The sequence below is a fragment of the Mus caroli genome, unplaced genomic scaffold (genome assembly GCF_978045245.1).
Source record: "Mus caroli unplaced genomic scaffold, Mus_caroli_1 scaffold_13, whole genome shotgun sequence".
In the NCBI taxonomy this organism is placed as follows: Eukaryota; Metazoa; Chordata; class Mammalia; order Rodentia; family Muridae; genus Mus; species Mus caroli.
The window spans coordinates 20,266,363-20,284,310 of record NW_028227268.1 but is presented as its reverse complement, the minus strand read 5'-3'; the positions used below and the strand labels follow the sequence as shown (position 1 = coordinate 20,284,310).

The 17,948-nt window shown below is 50.9% G+C and overlaps 1 protein-coding gene across 1 annotated transcript; it reads right to left on the bottom strand.

Moving 5' to 3' along the window:
- Positions 1–471: 471 nt before the first annotated feature.
- On the bottom strand, positions 472–17,289 carry Meox1 (mesenchyme homeobox 1). Its single transcript, XM_021178354.2, has 3 exons — positions 16,827–17,289; positions 2,434–2,609; positions 472–713 (listed from the first exon to the last, which is right to left on the bottom strand). Exons 1-3 carry the CDS (start codon positions 17,287–17,289, stop codon positions 591–593), a joined length of 762 nt encoding a protein of 253 aa, XP_021034013.1. The 3' UTR covers positions 472–590.
- Positions 17,290–17,948: the final 659 nt, after the last annotated feature.

Below are 17,948 nucleotides of genomic sequence, written 5' to 3'. Positions count from 1 at the left end.
TTTCCTGTCCTTATCTGCAGTCAGAGTCCTTGGAGAACACAGGATGCTGCAGCCCGAGAACATTCTACTTCCAAGGTCCACGTATCTCAGTCCTCATCCATCAGCTCTTGTGCTATCCTCTCCGTCCTTAGACACAGGAGCCACTTTCAACCTTCAACTCAACGGTGTGAACACCTGGAGAGAGGTTTGCTTTTACAAGTCACCAGGTGGTACCAAGGAATAGATTCTGCACAGGCCAAATGGGGCCAGACCCAGAGGAGACCTTGATGTAACAGGGGAATGCTAGGATGGGTAGCAGCCAAGAGACCCAGAAAAGAGGGTCCCGGGCTCTGTTTCTATAGTTTCCCAGTCCTGTGGAGTTCAAGAGAGAGTGGGAAGTTGAAGCCCTGGGGAAGGGGCTGCTGAGATGAGAAGACGCTGAGCTAAGCCTTCTGGGAAATTCAAGGCTCCCACATACTGGGCAACTTCACACCTTAGAGTGTGCGCAGGCTGCCCTGGGTGGGTCCAGAGATGTGAGAGGGTGGGACCGGGTGGTGGGAACTGGAAAGGGGGTTCCTTCAGTCTTTCTTGGTTTTGGTCTTTGGAGCATCTTACTCTGAACTTGGAGAAGCTGCAGAGTCCCCATCCTCTCGGTCCTGCTCCTGTGGGGACACAGGCTGACCCCCCTTCACACGTTTCCACTTCATCCTCCGGTTCTGGAACCAGACTTTGACCTGAAAGAGGAAGCAAAGGGATCAGGTCTCTCCGGGGCTAAGGTCACCCCCTCGCAGTGTTGCTCAAGATCTGGAACCGTCACTTGTTGATCCCCCCTAAGGATCCAGGGACCACACAGGTCTGCACTTAGGCCTGCCTACTCTCTGGATGTGGGCAGAGGTGGAAAGTTTCTGACAATTACTCTGGGCTTCCCCCACCCCCCTTACATGCCCTGTCTCCTTGACAACAGGCCTCCAGTCTCCCAGGCTCTACTTTCCAAAGGCCTGAGAACAGATCACCACCAGCCTCATCCTTCTTCACACTGATCTTGTAGTTTCTTTGGCTCTGAAGCCGACCATCATTATCACATGACGTTGGGATTATGATCCTGTTGCAAAGATAGAAACCCAGACATCACTGGAGCCAGGATGTGGCAGAGGCAAGATTTGAATCTAAGCCTTCTGATTCAGAGTCCCGCACTCTCACATAGTACTTTAGCATCTGAAGTCTGCTATTAATTGTTTTTTATTACCACTGTTATGCCACACAAAAGCAGGTGTGGTGCTTCAAGGAAATGCCCAAGAGCCAGGGACCTTTTCCTCAGTGACCCAGGACTCAGCCCCACATGTACGTCGCCTGAGAACTTTTATTCCATCTCATTATTACTTCAAAATTGTTCCCTGGAATCTGGATTTTATTTTAGCTATTTGTGTTTGTTGTTTGTTTGTTTGTTTGTTTGTTTTGGTTTTTTCGAGACAGGGTTTCTCTGTGTAGCCCTGGCTGTCCTGGCACTCACTTTGTAGACCAGGCTGGCCTCAAACTCAGAAATCCACCTGCCTCTGCCTCCCAAGTGATGGGATTAAAGGTGTGAGCCACCACTGCCTGGCGTTTATTCGTTTTTAATAGGATCTCTTGGGATGGAGAGATGGCTCAGTGGTTAAGAGTACACTGACTGCTCTTCCGAAGGTCCTGAGTTCAAATCCCAGCAACCACATGGTGGCTCATAACCATCCATAACGAGATCTGACTCCCTCTTCTGGTGTGTCTGAAGACAACTACAGTGTACTTACATATAATAGATAAATAAATCTTAAAAATATATATATATCTTGTAGCTCAGGCTGGCTTTGAGCTCACTATGTAGCCAAGGATGGTCTTGAACTGATCTTTTGACCTCGGGCTCCCAGTGTGCTGGGATTACAGGTATATGTAATCTCCACACCTATTTGATGTGCGGAGATTAAATCCAGGGATTCTTGCCTGCTAGGTAAACACTCTAGCAATGAGCTACATCTCTAGTCCATCTTTTGATTCCTTTCAAGATAGTTTCTTAGGTTAGCCTCCGCTCACTGTGTAGCCCAGGGTAGCCTTGAACTCATAATCCTCCTGCCTCTGTCCCCCAAATGCTGGGATTGCAGGCAAGCATCACATTGGGCTTGCACAATCCCCATTTAAACAATTGCCTTGGTGACTCTGAGGCAAATGCTGATTCAAATTTGGAGGAAATCGGATCACAGATGTCCCAGTTCTTGTTCACATGGGAAGTACCCCGGGGGACCGTTGAAAAACTGGCTCTCTCCCAGATCAGTTACAGAGTCTCCATCGGTGGGACTCTGATAACTCTCCCTGGGGTGGTCTTTGGTACCGATGTGGCTGGGTAGAGGAGAGGGAGAGGGGGTCCAGGCAGGGGTGACTGGGAAGGGAGGCGAGCAGACAGCAGTGCAAGCACCCAGGCCCCACCTGCCGCTCAGAAAGGTCCAGGTTGACGGCAATCTCGTATCTCCGGAGCCGGGTCAGGTAGTTGTGGTGGGCGAACTCTGCCTCCAGCTCCCGCAGCTGCTCCTTGGTGAAGGCCGTCCTCTCTTTCCGGGCTTTGCTGCTGCCTTCTGGCTTCCCTCCTCCGTTCTCCTGGTTGTCTGTGAAAAGAAGACCCCCACATGGGGGAGACATAGTGAGCTCATGACATGAGGGGGCTCTTTCTCGTCCATCCATTAGTTTGTAAACAGTTGGGCAGCATTTCCTTGTCTGTCTCGCTTTTAAATTACACTGAGAAGCCCTGGCATCCCTCATTCCTTCCAGCATCTTGTCCCTAAGATGGTCAGGAAACATTTTTAGTCCCAGTCTCTGCTCACTTCCATTCCCCTCACCAGATTTTCACTTCCCGAGGCAGGCGAAGCTCTGCTTGGCTGTTTAACGTCTGTAGCCCCAGCCTGACTCTGGGAAGGCCTCAGTAGCCTGCAGCTCGAGGGTCTCCACACTTCAAGACAAAGTTCCTAGGAAGGGAGGTGTGGCTGAGGATACCTTCCAGCCTTGCCAGGGTATTTTGGGTATTTTGGTATTCTGGCCCTGGGGCCCATGCCTGGTCTGGGGAAGGCATTTAGCACAGTGAGACCAGGAAAGAGGGTGTGCTCCCGGCGTGAGCTTCAACTGAAGACTTGTGTGAAGTAGATAGAAATCACCGCTGAGTCACAAACTCACTGGAGTAGGATGGGAAAATCAACACTTGTGTGCATGCATGTGTGTGTGTGTGCTCACCTGTGTGCATGTGTATGTGTGTGTATGTGCATGTATGTGTGTGTATGTGCATGTATGTGTGTGTATGTGCATGTATGTGTGTGTATGTGCATGTATGTGTATGTGCACATATGTGTGGCAGCCAGATGTCAGCATTGACTGTCTTTCTGTGTCACCCTCTAACTTAGGCCTTAAATAATGTATGTATGTATGTATGTATGTATGTATGTATGTATGTATGTATGTATTTAGTGGGGAGGGGACTCAGAGGACAGCTTCTGAGAGTTGGTTCTCTCCACTCGCTGTAAGGTTCCAGAGACTGAACTCAGTGTGTTGGGTTCTTCAGTAAGAGTCTTTGCCCACTGAGCCATTTCAATGGTTTCTCTACCTTAGTTTTTGAGACTAGGTCCTTCACTGAACCCGGAGCTGGCCGGTTTGGCTAGACAGGGTTGACCAGTATGCCCAGGAACCCTCCTGTTTTTACTTGCTCATTCCTCAGATTACAGGCATTTACCACCATGTCCAGAATTGTGTTTTTAAACATGGGTTCCGGGGCTTGGGCTCAGGTCCTCATGCTTGCACAACTGGCTCTTTATCAACAGAAGCAACACAGCCCCAGCCCCGCAGCAACCTGTTTAGACAAGCCCTCCTGGTGATCATTCTGGATCATTCTGGTCAAGTTTATATAGCACTGCTTTAAGACCAGGTCGCTGGACTGTTCCCTGGACCCCAGCTGTATCACCAAGACAGGAAGCTGGTCACTCACACTGAAGTTGGCCCCAGGAGGCCAAGTCTGGAGAACCTCTGGAAGCCTGAGGACTGGGCTTCTGTTAGACACAGGGGCTCAGTCCTAACCCAGGACAGGGCCAGAAAACAGTGTCTGTACCAGCATTTACTTCTTCCTCGCCACAGCACTCCAACCAAGTGGTTTCAGCATTGACCACATTTTATAGACCTGAACTCCAAACACAGAGTTCACCTAGCTGCTAAGTGGTGGAGGCAGGATTCAGACCCAGGCGGTTTAATCCACACTGTCCAATACGAGAGCTCTTTGAAGAGTTCACGAACTGTGAAGTCTGGTGTTGATAGAAGGGGCTGAGTCTTGGATGAAGAGCAGGCGGCTGTGCTCTCCAGCGGTGGAGTAGAGCAGTAGTCACAGGCAGGAGACTAACATACTTGTATAATTAACAAAGTTGGATAGCCAACTGTCACAGGAACCTTACCTGCCTGGGGGATTGGGGGGGGGGGGGCGGGCATAATGTGGCACTTTCTCTTTTATGCCTGTTGTTAATCTTGGAGACCTTGGGTGGGGGAATGTGCTTTCTGTTCTGTGAGCTGCCTGCACCTTTGTTTACTACTTTCGTTCCCTCACGAGAATTGGCCCACACAGCTGACTGAGGCTGTTGGTCCTCAGAGGCCTGGAGTCTAAGCCACCTACATCCAGGGTGGGTGGAAGAATGCAGACTGGGATGAGTTCGGCAAGGGAAACCGCCCACCCCCTTAGCTGTGAAGCCGACTTGTGGAGATGGCTGGGGACCCCACTTTAACCCGAGATCCAGTTTGTAACTCTGGTGCTGACTTGTACTTCAGTTTCTTTAGCTGTCATCTGGCCGCCAGGGAAGGAAAGAAAAGCTCAGGAAGGTGGCTGGAAGGCACAGGGAGTGGGGCGGGTGAGGGTGCTTGCGGCTCAACTCCCAATGGGGTCCGGGGGTGGACACCCCACCCCCTCGCAGGCCAGAAGGAAGGAACCAGCCACTGGCTCTTTGCTCCGTGGACGCTGGCTCTTGGCTGGAGAAGGCGGGCCCAGACCTTGCCGGGATGCCTGAGCGGGGGCTGGATGGGAAGGACATGCAGTCTCCGGGTGGGTCCCCCAGGAGTCCTCCCGCCTTGGTGGCTGCCAGCGCTGCTAACCCTGCTGGCAGCGGGCCTGGGAGGGTCGGTCACGCAGCGGATGCGAAGGCCTCCCCGGAGCACATCCCAGCCGATGAGGCCAGGAAGCCCAGTGACCGCTGAGTGTCAGGGTATCCACGAACTCCAGTCCCAGGGGGCCCACGGTGCTTCCCAGCCCCTCCTTGTCACAGCTGCGGGGAGTGGGAGAGGGAGGGGAATTACACTGCAGATTCAATCCCAACTCTCCTATTTTCCAAGAAATTGGAGAAAATAAACCACCTCTTTCCAAAGCTATTTTTTTTTAAAAGATAGAATTTCCTGCCTTTTGGGCTGGCCTCAGGCTTGATAGGTAGTGGAAGATAGCCCTGAACTATTTATCTCCTTTCGTCCACTTTCCAAATGGTCTGGATCTTCAGTCCATGCACCACCCAGCCTGGCTTTCCAAGGCTCACCTCAAAGCACAGCACCAGAGCCATGGTCGCCATGATTTCAGGAAGACCTGGATAAGCTAATGTGTGTGGGAGTACTCTTAAAACTTAAAATACAGGGCAGATATCAAGATATTAATTGTTTCAATATTTCCATTCCATGAAATGCCATTGAAAAAACCCGAGATGGCGTTAATAACAGCTGGCCTTTTGTTCTTTCTTAACGACAGGGTCCATTTATACTGCCCCCAGTTGCCTTAGAATGATGGTCTGCTTGCTTTGACCCTCTCCTGGCTTCGATCACACATTCCACCACGCCCTAGCTAACAGCTGGCAGGCTCTCTGTAGTCAGATGTCTCCACTTCCCCAGTCCTCATTGAAACCCCACTGCCAGTGGCTACCCTGATCATCTCTGTTTCTTGGTTGTGTTGGATTAGCCTGGATCTTCTGGTTAATGCGCTCCCTTGGGTTGTGACCGCTTTTCAGTACCTGGCAGATAGGTAGTATTTGTCAAACTGTTCCTGGGGGTGCCTAGGACCTTACCCAGCAGTGTTTAAGTAGGAGAAGAGAGAGATTTGAATCCAGACCCACCTGACGAAAGCCAAGGGTCTCAACCTAGACGTCAAACTCTCCACCTTCAGACTGGGTGCCCTGTCTGAAGGCCTGGAACCAGAACACAGTCTGTCTCCATCTCTAGGGTGGGATGCAGGTCACCACCTCGGGGTTTCCATCCACATCCTCTTTTCTCTTCTCCCAGGCCTACCTCTGTGTGCACAGCTGCCCCACCCTATTCTACAGAGCAACTACCAATGCCCCTGAGTGTAATCTTTCCTAGAAGGAAGAGCTGGGAGAGAGGGAGGGACAGGGGATCCCTTTGCAGCGGTCTGTGGATGGATCACTTGGGTACTGCCACAGAGACAGGCCTCTCCTGCACCCCACTGTTCTGATTTGAGTCCTGACATCTCAGTACCACATCCACCCCACCATGAGGACACTTGTGTCCATCATCAACTTCCCAGAGTGAGATAAACTCTTGTCCCAAATGATGAAATGGCCGGAAGTATGTGAAGGAGCCAGGAAATGGAAGTGGGAGTTTGTCTTGCAACAGTATGAAAAAGCCTGTAACATTTTATCAAGACTTGTGAGGACTCTGGCTCTTCCAGCCTGAGGTGTACAATTTACAAGCTCGCACTGACAGTTCATGTGTACAGTACTGCCACCCAAGGGACTCAAGCACCCGGACAATAGAGTTCACCTTTACATTTTTAAAAAATGTTATATATGTGGGCTTTCTTTTTCCATGCATGTAGGTTTATGCACCATTTGTGTGCCCCGGGGCCCACAGAGGCCAGGATTGGGCAAGAGATTGTCTGGAACTGGAGTTACAGAATGGTGAGGGCTAGGAAACAAAACCAGGGTCTCTGGAGGAGCAGCCAGCACTTTTAACCTCTCATTCATCGCTTCATCTCCATCACAGTTTATCTTGGTTGAGAACCTGCCCTTCCCTCTCTGCATCTCAGGCTCCTGTGCATGGAATTATAGGGTCGGATGGGATTCCCGTTCTCATGAGGAACTGATGTCAGGGTTCTCTCCGGAGCCATGAACCCAGCACCCTCTTTGGCTTCCCCTAATCCTTTTGCTTTTCCTCACCAGAGGCTCTTTCCCTTGTTCAGCCCTCTCCCTCTCCCAAGTCACTCACGGTTTTATTACAAAGCTCCCTCTCATTGTCCACAGCCTCCAGCTGAAAGACCAGAAATACACCAGGGAGTTTCTCTCCTGCATGCAGAGCTTCTATCTCTGGCTCAAGGGAGAAGAGAGGGGCAAGGGAGGGGAGAGGAGAGGGAGAAGGGAGGGAAGGGGAGAAAAGGGGAGAGGAGGGGAGAGGGAGGGGGATAAGTGAAGAGAGGGAAGGGGGAGAATGGATGAGGGAGAAGGAAGGGAGAGGGAAGGGAGGGAAGAGGAGAGGGACAAGGGAAAGGAGAGGAGAGGATGGAGAGAAGGGGAAGAGAAGAAGGGAGGGGAGGGAGGGGAGAGGAGAGGGAGAAGGGGGGAGAGGAGAGGAGGGGAGGGAGAGAAGGAAGAGGAGGGAAGAGGGAGGGAGGGGGAGAAGGGAAGGAAGGGAAAGGGAAGACGAGATGGGGAGAAGGGATGGGGGAGAAAGGAGAGGAGGGAGGAAGAGGGGAGGGAGGGGGAGGTATATTGGTAGTGACATCTGAAAACCCACTGGACAGACTGGGTTCAGCACCTGCAAGGCCCTGGCCTTAGGGAGGAGTTTTCCTGACCTTAGGTGAGTCTTTCTGCAGCTCCCCAAGTCCTGCCATTTTCCTCATTTGCAAAGCAAGAATAGCTATGGCTCCCATGAGCCTAAGGCTGCTCAGAGGGCAAAACAAAAACAAAAACAAAAACAAAAAAAAAAAAAAAAACTGACATTGATGACTGTTAACCTGTTGGATTAACGGCTTGGCACAGTGGAGCTTGTCTGAAAGACCAGCCTGTTGGATGTGATGTCTGAAAGATGATTCCACAGACTTAGAGAAGGTGATCAGAGGGTACCACATACCCAGATCTGTGTGCAGAGGATGCATGCATGCATGCCCACCTACTCACTCACTCTCCTTTCCTTCCTTCCTTCCTTCCCTCCTTCCCTTCCTTCCTCCTTCCTTCCTTCCTTCCTCAACAGGGGATGGACTGTCTCTGAATTCACTATATTTCAAACTGCCCTTACATTTACACTGAACCTTCTGCCTCAGCTTCCCATGAACAGGGATTACAGGCATAAGATAAGGATGTTTTTGAAGCCCCTCTTTCCCATCTCCAGTTCTTTTTGCTAGGTCACCAGGCATGGTCACTATCAGCTGCTATTGCTTCAGCCTTCCATCGGAATAACTGTGATAGAGTAACCCTCCACTGTGTAGGACTATGGAGGGAGGAGTCACTGCTGGCTTCCTCTGTGGTTATCAAGGAGCTACCCACCCCCTGTCCTGCCCTCAGATCAAGCAGGACCACAAGGGGACACTCCATATGGCCCAGAGAAATGCAAACAGGATGTTTATGTGTGGTTGTCATTCCCACCAAGAGCTTTTACTTCAGAAGTAGCTGCCAGACTTGGCGGGGTTTCCTAAAGTTAGCAGACAGCCTTATCAGGGCTACTGAGAGGGTCAGACAGACTGGGCAGAACATGCCTCTTTGGAGTGCTATACCTCTGCTCCCCGACTCTACTCCACCATTTTCCTTACTTTCTGACAGACCAGGCAGAACACATGTTCTATGTTCAAATAGCATTTTGTAGCGGATAAGTTAGTGGAAGAGTGGAGCCCAGGACTCAGGTGTCCTCAATATAAAGATATATAGATATAGGCTTTCCTGCTATATCCTCTTATTGGTAGTACAATGGTTAGAACCCAGGGCTCACATATTCTAGGCGAGTGCTTTCCCAGTGAGTCACACTCCAGCCTGTTTAGTTATTCCGTTAGGCAGGAAAGGCACACACGACCCCACTGAAGGGATGAAGAGATTAAGGTCCAGAGTAAGAGTAAGACAGAGCCATCTGTCACACCCCTCCCAGGGAATGTTGAGCCTAGACTCTGTACTCTAGGTGCTCTGGGGACAATATGTGCGCTAGGGTTTAGGTCTGTCTCACTGGGACTCCCCAGGGAGGAGAGAGGAAGGGTCTACTTGGGGTAAAACCTTGGCAAACCCTCCGAAGGAGGAGTCTGCGGTTTCCTGAGCTGGCTTGAAGCAGATACTTTGTTACACTCCTCAACTCTGAGGTTTTCATGAAGAAAGAGAGTGGGAAGTCGCCTGCGGTAGGGAGGAGTCAGACAGAGGCAGGGAGAAGCTAGCTGGTGTTCACATCCGCATCAGCGACCTTCCTGGCTTCCTGGGCTCAGCTTAACTCTTTCACCAGGTGCTACACCATCCCAATGTCCAGACCCCATCATGGTTCTGCAGGTGCGTGAAGAGACAGGAAGCCCAGTAGTGGGGGACCGGGAATTTACAGCAGGGACAGGGTAGCAGGTCCTTCTGGAATGGGAATGGCTGGTGCCAGGGTAGTCTTCACCAAGAGTCCCTGCTGGGGTGGAGTAGTGAGTGTGGGCAGTCGTGTTGGAGAGAGGAGGACCAGGTCATGAGAGGCTGTGGGGATTCTAGAAGAGCCCAAAGAAGTACAGTGAGCTGCTGAAGGGAGGAGTGTGCTAGCAACGGAGGTGGAGCATCAGTGTGTGTGTGTGTGTGTGTGCGCGCGCGTGTGTGAGTGTTCATGCATGTATATGTCCACCCCACCCACGTGTGTGTTTCTAGAGAGCAGACCCAGGTGAGCATTTTTACCGCTGAGCTACATCCCCAGCTCAGGGAACAGCAGCCTCTGAGATAACTGGGAAGGCACAGGCAGTGCTGGGCTTTGTGTTTTTACGTTTCAGACGTCATCATTCGCTGTCACCAAAGGAAGTGTGGGCTTCAGGACCAAGGGCCACTGCCTACACAGCTCCTCTACACTGAGAACAAAGACGGCAGGAAAATACCATGAAACAGTCAAGGACAGGGTGCATCCAGGCCAGAGGCACAGAGATGGATAAGAAGGGCCAGTGTGTGGGCAAAGAAGAAACCTAGGGTAAGGGGCTACTTACCTCTGGGCTTGCAAGGACTAAGATCTGCTTCTAAATTGGGCATGCCTGTCTGCACCCAGGTGTCCCTGATTTATTCAAGCCAGAATGACAGCTCCTGAGCCCTACCCTGCCAAGACAGCAGGCAGCCCCAAGGTAGCCCCTTGGCTGGCCTGCTGGAAGTCTCCAGGCTCTTTAGGCCTTCTTGTCTGAACACTCAGCAGAAACCCACTCGTTCTAGAGCTTTGTGGGTATGACGGTCAGGCATCTGAGTAGGTGCAGGATTTGCACTCAAGCCTCTGAGTTGAGACAGGGTTGAGGCCAGAGGGCCTCTCTGGACCCCAGTCTGCTTATCTGAGGAGGAACAGTGGCAGCAACCGTAACTAAGAGGCAAGGGACACCCAGAGGGACCTTGGCAACATAGAGAGCTGCTTCCTCCTCCCACACTGGCCACTTAGGGCCCCAAGGCTTCTTTTCTTGCTGGAGGTTCTGGGTTTGAGATGGAAGAAGATATCGTGTGCACAATAGTGTTAGAAGCATCCACACTATGCAGAGCACTGTAGCAAATTCAACATAGCCCCCATCAAAACCCAACATTTCAGACCTTAAACGGATCGTAACGAATCTTAAATCCTTATGAAAATGGAACATCAAAGGACTCCAAAGAGCCAAGCTAATCTTCAGAAGGAAACAAAACTGGGAGCCTTGGACCTCCCGATTTCAAAACATATTGTAAAGCTATGGTAGCCAACTGAAATAAAGACAGATGAGTGGGCCAGGGAGGCCAGATGTTAATTGTCAATAGGTGGCCAAGGCTACACAATGGGAAATGGACAACTCTGCAACAAATAGTGCTGGGGAGGCTACACACACACACACACACACACACACACACACACACACGGTGCTTAGTCCTTACCTATGATACCGAATCCTTTCCTCACACCAAATAGAAATGAACTATATAGTTTAAGACCTAAATGCAACTCCTAGAAATATAATTGTCCTACAGGGCAACTCTCTATGCCTTTGGATTTGGCCATGTCTTCTTTGGTATAACCCCCAGAATATAGACAACAAAAGCAAAAACAAACAGGGGAGAGAGACACACAGTGGGTAAAGGCACTTTCACCCCCTGGACCCACATGGTCAAGGAGAGAGCTAACTCCAGCGAGTTATCCTCCAGCTTTGCTTCTGTGACACCCCTGTGCCCCATCCCCACCCCACACACAGGGAGGGAGGTTTCCAAACAAACAAAACCAGAAAATAAAATGGACTGGCTAAGATGTGAAGGAACCGGAATCCTCATGATACACTATGAGGGGAACTGCAGAATGGAACTCCCGCTGAAACAGTATGGAGGGTCCTCAGAAAATTAAACCTAGGGACCGGAGAGATGGCTCAGCTGTTAGGCGTACTTGCTGTGCAGTCAGGGGGTCTGAAGTGTGGATTCCAGCCTCAGGAGAATAAGCCAAGCAACATATAAACAACTGGAACTCTAGGACTGAGGGAACTGACACCCTCTTCTGGCTGTTTTTCATATAGATACAGGTACACACACACACACACACACACACACACACACACACACCTTTTAACTAAATATAGAATATGATCCAGTAGTTACAGCTGTAGGTAAACATCTGAAAATTAAAAAGTGGGAACAAGCTGGAAGAGATGTGTGTTCAGCCATTTCCTGAGGAGGTATTCACACCTGCCTGGAAAGGGAAGCAGCAGCCTAGTGTCCATCAACAGATGAACAGGTAAGGAAATGCAGTGCAAGCACACAACGGAATACATTTCAGCCTTAAAAGGAAGAAACCCCCATCGTGCGCTACAATATCATCGAGACTTGAGGACTGACTGGTTCGGGAAGTATGGGCCTGACACCAGTCCTGGCCTCAGAGTGGAATAAACCAGTAACAAGACAACAGCTCTGTGAGTCTGTGTATGAGAGAAATACCTATAACACCCGAACTCTTACGGAGAGGCAGGCAGCTGCCAGGGGTTTGGGGACCTGTTCCAAAGAGAAGCTCTGTTTTTGCAAGATGAAACAGTTCTGGAAATCTGTTCTCGACAGTCAGTCTGTGGTTGGCTGCTATAAAAGGTCGTTTCAGAACTGTAAAGGTGCCAGATTTTATGCTCTGTGTTTTGGACCACAAGAAGAAGAAAGATTTCTCAAAAGATCAACCACGTTAAGACATCTTAGTCAAGCCTCCATGACATTGCAAGCTACAGCCAGAAAATCAGCTCAGGTCCTAAAACCATACTACAGTCTGAAGCTACCCTGTTTGTTTTGACACAGCTTTCTCTAGCTCAGGCTGGCCTCAGCTTTGCCACCCTCCTCTCTGCTGGGATTTGAGGTGTGCAAAGTCGAAGCTTCCTTACAGTAGCTGTCATGAAATGATGCTGTGTACAATTATAGCCATAGGTTTTAAACAGGGAGAAAATATGATCAGAAACTTGGTTTTTGACCTGGGTATTAAAATATGTAGATTATGGGGAAGGGAACCAGGGCAAAATGGCAAAGTCAGGGAGAAAAGAAGGCACAATGTGTGGGGATGCCAGTACTAGGTGTGGCTCTGTAGGAAGGGGGGGACAGATAAGTGGGGGGAGTAGAGAGAGAGGGGAGGGGGGAGGGGGAGGGGGGAGATAGGAATAATGAAGGTTTGGGTAGTTGTGCAGAGCAATGGCGATCAGACCTCAGAGGGGAGAATTGGGGCCAGGAGAGACACAGGGCCAGACGCTGAAGGAGGCTGAAAGATGCAGGGGCTGACAAAGGCTCTGCTTGGTCGTTTAAGGATGGGGGCGCCAGGACGCAGGGGACCCAGTGCTACTCCCAGGTAGCGGGACAGCTTCCCGGTAGCCAAGCTGGTCACACGCAACCTCCCCTTGAACCCCCGCCAGGAAGTCACCGACAAATCCCCCATTCACATAAATTAAAGATGATTACAGTAGTAGCCTGACAGCTTAGGGGAAAACAGCAGTGGGTTCGCAGCTGTCCCTGCCAGTAGGGGTCTTCAACACCCCTGGCCAGGGCTGGGGGTAGGCAAAATAAGATCGCACCTCGGGCCTCCCGAGACCTCTCAGGGTGGGGGAGGGGCGCGCGGCTTTTATGATCCTTTACTGCAGAGAATCAGCTTCAGTTTCCAAGGAGAGCAAGGTGGAAAGCTGGGGACTACAGGGACTGGTAATGGCGAGGGGTGCAGAGTCCATGGCTGGAGTCTCCCAGGCCAGCCTCTTCCCCTACCTCCCATCTCTACAGCTCCGATTGAAGCGCTAATTGATCACAGCTGGGTTTTAGGACCACGAGATTGTAAGAAGTTCACATGTCCCACCCAAGAACGTCTGAGACACTATATCGGGAATATTCAAGTCTACTGTCCCCACCAATACAGGAATAATTAGCTTTTTACATTTATTTATTTATTTATTGACAGGGTCTCATGTACCCCAGGTTGGCCTGGAATGTTATCAAGCAAAAAAAAAAAAAAAAACCATCTTGAATTTCTGATTCTCCTGCTTCCACTTCCTAGGTGTTATGAAGTATTGGGGACCAAACTCTGAAGATTTCAGTTACACTCTCTGCCCTCTGAGCTCCATCCCACCCTTTCCACACACACACCCCATCCTATGTTCTAAGGCAGTGGTTCTTGACTTTCCTAATGCTTCAATCCTTTAATATGGTTCCGCATGTTGTGGTGAACCCCTAACCATCAAATTATTTTCGTTGCTACTTCATCACTGTAACTTTGCTACTGTTATGGATTGTGATGTAAAATATATGCTACCAAAGTTTTATTATGCATTTGATGCAATGAGAAATGTCCAGCTTATTGCACTTAACCTTCCGGAATGCTCTAGGTGTGTAAGTGACATTGTTACATCCCCATTTTTCAGCTGGAGAACTAGAGGCTGCAAGAATGTAACAACGTCCCCAGAGTTGCTGTGACCTTGTCCCTCCATGAATGAATGAAGTACAGTGGTCCAGGCTAGTCCACCTTCCTGGGCTGCCTCAGGGGGACTTGGAGGAGGCACCCAGATCCTAGCAATCAAGATAACCTTCCAGGACTTTGGGAATAGAGAACAAAAGCATCAAGAAGTTCAAGGCTAGCCTTGGCTACATGTTTAACCGGGGCTACTTGGGACTCTGCCTCAAACAAAACAAAACAAAACAAAACAAAACAAAACAAAACAAAACAAAACAAAACAAAACAAAACAAAACAAAAAACAGATAAGAGTAAAAATTAAATATATGGGGATGCAGCTTGCCAGGCGTGTACCAGGCCCTAGATTGGGTTCCCAGGATCCCTCATGGTAATCTACAGTGAACAGCAGCAACAGAAAGCAGGATCTGGGGGTGACAAAAGATCCCCCGGGGGTAGTGAGGCATTTTTTGTAGGCTTTGTCGCTTAAGATTTCCAGATTCTGCAGCCAGTTGTGAGCCTCCCTGGCGAGATTCTTAGGGAAGCTGACCTGCCCGCCTCCTCTTTCCTCCACAGCTAAATTCCAAACAACAGCAGACACACGATTGCACCTGGGCCATAAAGATCTCCCCACTGATCGGGCCGCATGGGATGCAGGGAAAGTGAGTTCACCAGCCCCACTTCTGCTGTCTGTTTCCACTGCTGAACTGGAGGAGCCCTAAGTGAGAGGACCCAGGGCTCCCCCCACCCCCATTCGTGGGAGTCTTTCCAGGTCAGAGGCTGACTTTCTGGTGAGCCACGTGCATGCTCACGTCCCCAAAGCGATGCTATTGGCTTCCTGCCAAAAGGGAAGATTGCCCATTTGGGTTTTGCGGAGACTTGGAATAGTGAAAGATTTTGCCCGAAGCCAGCAATCTCCCAGATCCGGTTCTCATGCCCTGGGCCCTCCAGCAAGTCTACTGGAAAGAGGCTAGATGCTGCAAGATGCAGACAGAGCTGGAGGAGTGAGAGTGGCAGCTACTGCCAAGGAGAGAGCTGTGGCCTAGTGGGAGGGGCCAGCACCTGCTCTACCCATCCAAATGGCCCAGTTGGCTCTCCAGCTGAGTTACTTTGAATTGTTGGTCCCACCTGCTGAGGTTTAAACCTCTTCTCTTTAACCTTAAGGATACACTGTTTGACATCACCACCCATTGTCAGTATATCCAGAGGGACTGTCAAGCCTGGGCATCAAAAACTATATGAGGATGGTGTAGGAAGGTGTGGGATTTTGGAGTTAGAAAAGCTCAGCTTGACCTGGACTTCAAGATGTTCCTGCCTCCGTCTCCTGAGTATGGGGATTGCGGACTAGTACCACGTGCCCTGTTCTTTTTCACACGTGCAGAATGGAGATGCCAACAAACCTGCAGTCCCACTTTGCAAACTTGTGGGACTCAAAATACCCTGCTGTCTGTAGCTCCCACCATTTGGAACTTCTCTTTTTCATCCTCTTTCTCTCCTCCTCCTCCCAACTCAAACCACAGCCTGAAGGTCTCCCCTAACTCTCAGCCTGAGCTCTCTGGAGACAAGACCTCTTTTCTAGGAACTAGTGCCCAGGTAAAAGGCAGACACTCCAGACACTACACTAGGCCAAGGCTTAGGAAGAGAAGCCTAGCAAGTTCTCCTCTGTCAATTAGTGCCCCATCCCTCAGGCCCTCTTTTGATTAGTCCCAGAAAGGTCCTTCTGAAGTCAGTGGGCATTCCCAATCAGGAGCACAATAGGGTCAGGGAGAGGGCGGGGCGGGGGGGGGGGCGGAGGGGGGCTGGGGCAGTGCCTTTTCTGGGCAAGGTGGGAGCAGTGGAGGCAGGGGACCAGACAAAAGGTGACTAGCTGGTGGGTGGACCTTATGGGAAGATGAGACGCTCAGAGAGGAGAGACAGGTTTTGTAATCTTTTCTCCAGCCTCAGTAGCCATCTTTACCATACCTCCTGCCAGCGCTGGCCTTGCACTTGCCTCTGCCTCTCTGCCTCTCTGCCTCTCTGCCTCTCTGCCTCTCTGCCTCTCTGCCTCTCTGCCTCTCTGCCTCTCTGCCTCTCTGCCTCTCTGCCTCTCTGCCTCTCTGCCTCTCTGCCTCTCTGCCTCTCTGCCTCTCTGCCTCTCGACTGCTGTGATCCCTAAAGAGGACTCTCCTAGCAGCTCGGGCTTCCCTGAGGCCCCACTCGACCTTGTCAAGCTGAGCTGTCCCCTAAGTCTGAGCACCATTTTTTCGTGGAGATTACCTCTGGGCAGTTTGCCCCAGACCCCGCTCTCCCTCTCCCCCACTCACCTCCCCCTCCCATCCCTGCCATAGCCCTGCTCCTCTGTCTCTGGGCTCCTGATATAGGGTCCTGGCTCAGGGTGGATACCCAGAGTCCCAGACCCAGCCCTAACCCCCTAACCCCCAAGCCTCTGTCCCAGTTGAATGACAAGCTCCAGATATGGCTCTAGGACCATTTGGAGCCTGAGGCAGCCTAGCTTTGGGAAGAGACCTCGCCAGTGTGAACCCATCCCGTGTACCCTCCAAATCCTTCCTGACTCTGTATGTCACACTTCCCACACGCATTTCTTGCATAGACCCAGGAACGCTGGAAGAAAACAAAACAAACAAAACAAAACACATCACCCCCAATATAGGTCCCTTCTCCGGCGTTTGAGTAAGTAAGACAACACTTTTTGAAGTTTACAGTAAGGGCCCCTAGGTTCAGAGAGGGCTAACAACTTGGACAGTAAGGAACAGTATCTTCCTCCATCACCTACCTGACCTCTCTTTTTTCCTTCTGGATGATTTCTTCTCCGTCTCATTGGCGATCGTCCCAAGTACCATGCAATCCTCCCCCAATCCTGCTGTGCCATCCACCAGGCCGGGGCTGCCGGCTCCCATCTCCCTGGCGCTCCCAGCTGGGCCTAGGTTGAGCCTCTGCCCGGCTTCTGAGATGGGGAAGTGCCAGTCAGGGGTCTGTGGGAAGGCAGGATGCTGCTCGTTGAAGATTCGCTCAGTCCGGGGCAGGCTGTGTGGGGTGGCTGCCAGGCAGGAAGCAGAGAAGTCGGGGTATGCTGCTGTCGCTGGGAAGTCTGATTTTTGGTGGAAGGAAAACGGGGTTGGGGGATAATGGGACAGCCCTGAGGCGCTGCTATCTTCCGAGTGGGGGTTTCGAAGGCAGCCCCAAACAGGGGCTGGGGGCTGGGGGTTCCTCACGCAGCTGTTGGCCACCGGATCCATCTGCTGTCCACTGCCTGCCCCAGTCGGTTCAAAGGTATTGCACTTTTTCTAGTCAGAGTTTTGTAATTTAAAATTAAAAAAATTTAAACAGTAGAGGAAAATGTTGAATGGAAACTTTACCCCAGAAACCAAAACAAAAATTTTGCCTCAAAGTCCACAAACACGTGGCCAGGAACACACATGTGCGTGTCCACACCTGTCTAGGCTTCACGGCTGCCTTCCTGCCCCTGACACACGCTGACTATTGGGGTCCCTCGGGCACGGAGTTGTTTCCTACCATGCTGAATATTTTGACTGTCCTACCTTGGACCCACCCATACTGACAAGCCCTTCCCGGGGACCCTGAGTGAATGAGTGCCTGCAGAGGGCTGGACCCGATGCTGAGACAGACTTTTAAATCCTGCGGTGGGGAGAGAGTGACAAATTTTTGGAGTGAAATGTGAGAGAGGAGAGGGAGGGGTCAACCCACCGACACAAAGTCCCCTCCAACCAAAACCCGAGCAGGCAACATTATCATCAGAAACCTTATACCCACATCTAATGGCATTTGCAGACGCAGACTTTTAAAGAAACATTGTCTGTTTTATTTTTTTTTAAGGAGAGAGAGAGAGAGAGCGCGCGAGCACATGCACGCGAGCGCGCGCGCGCGCGCGCGCACG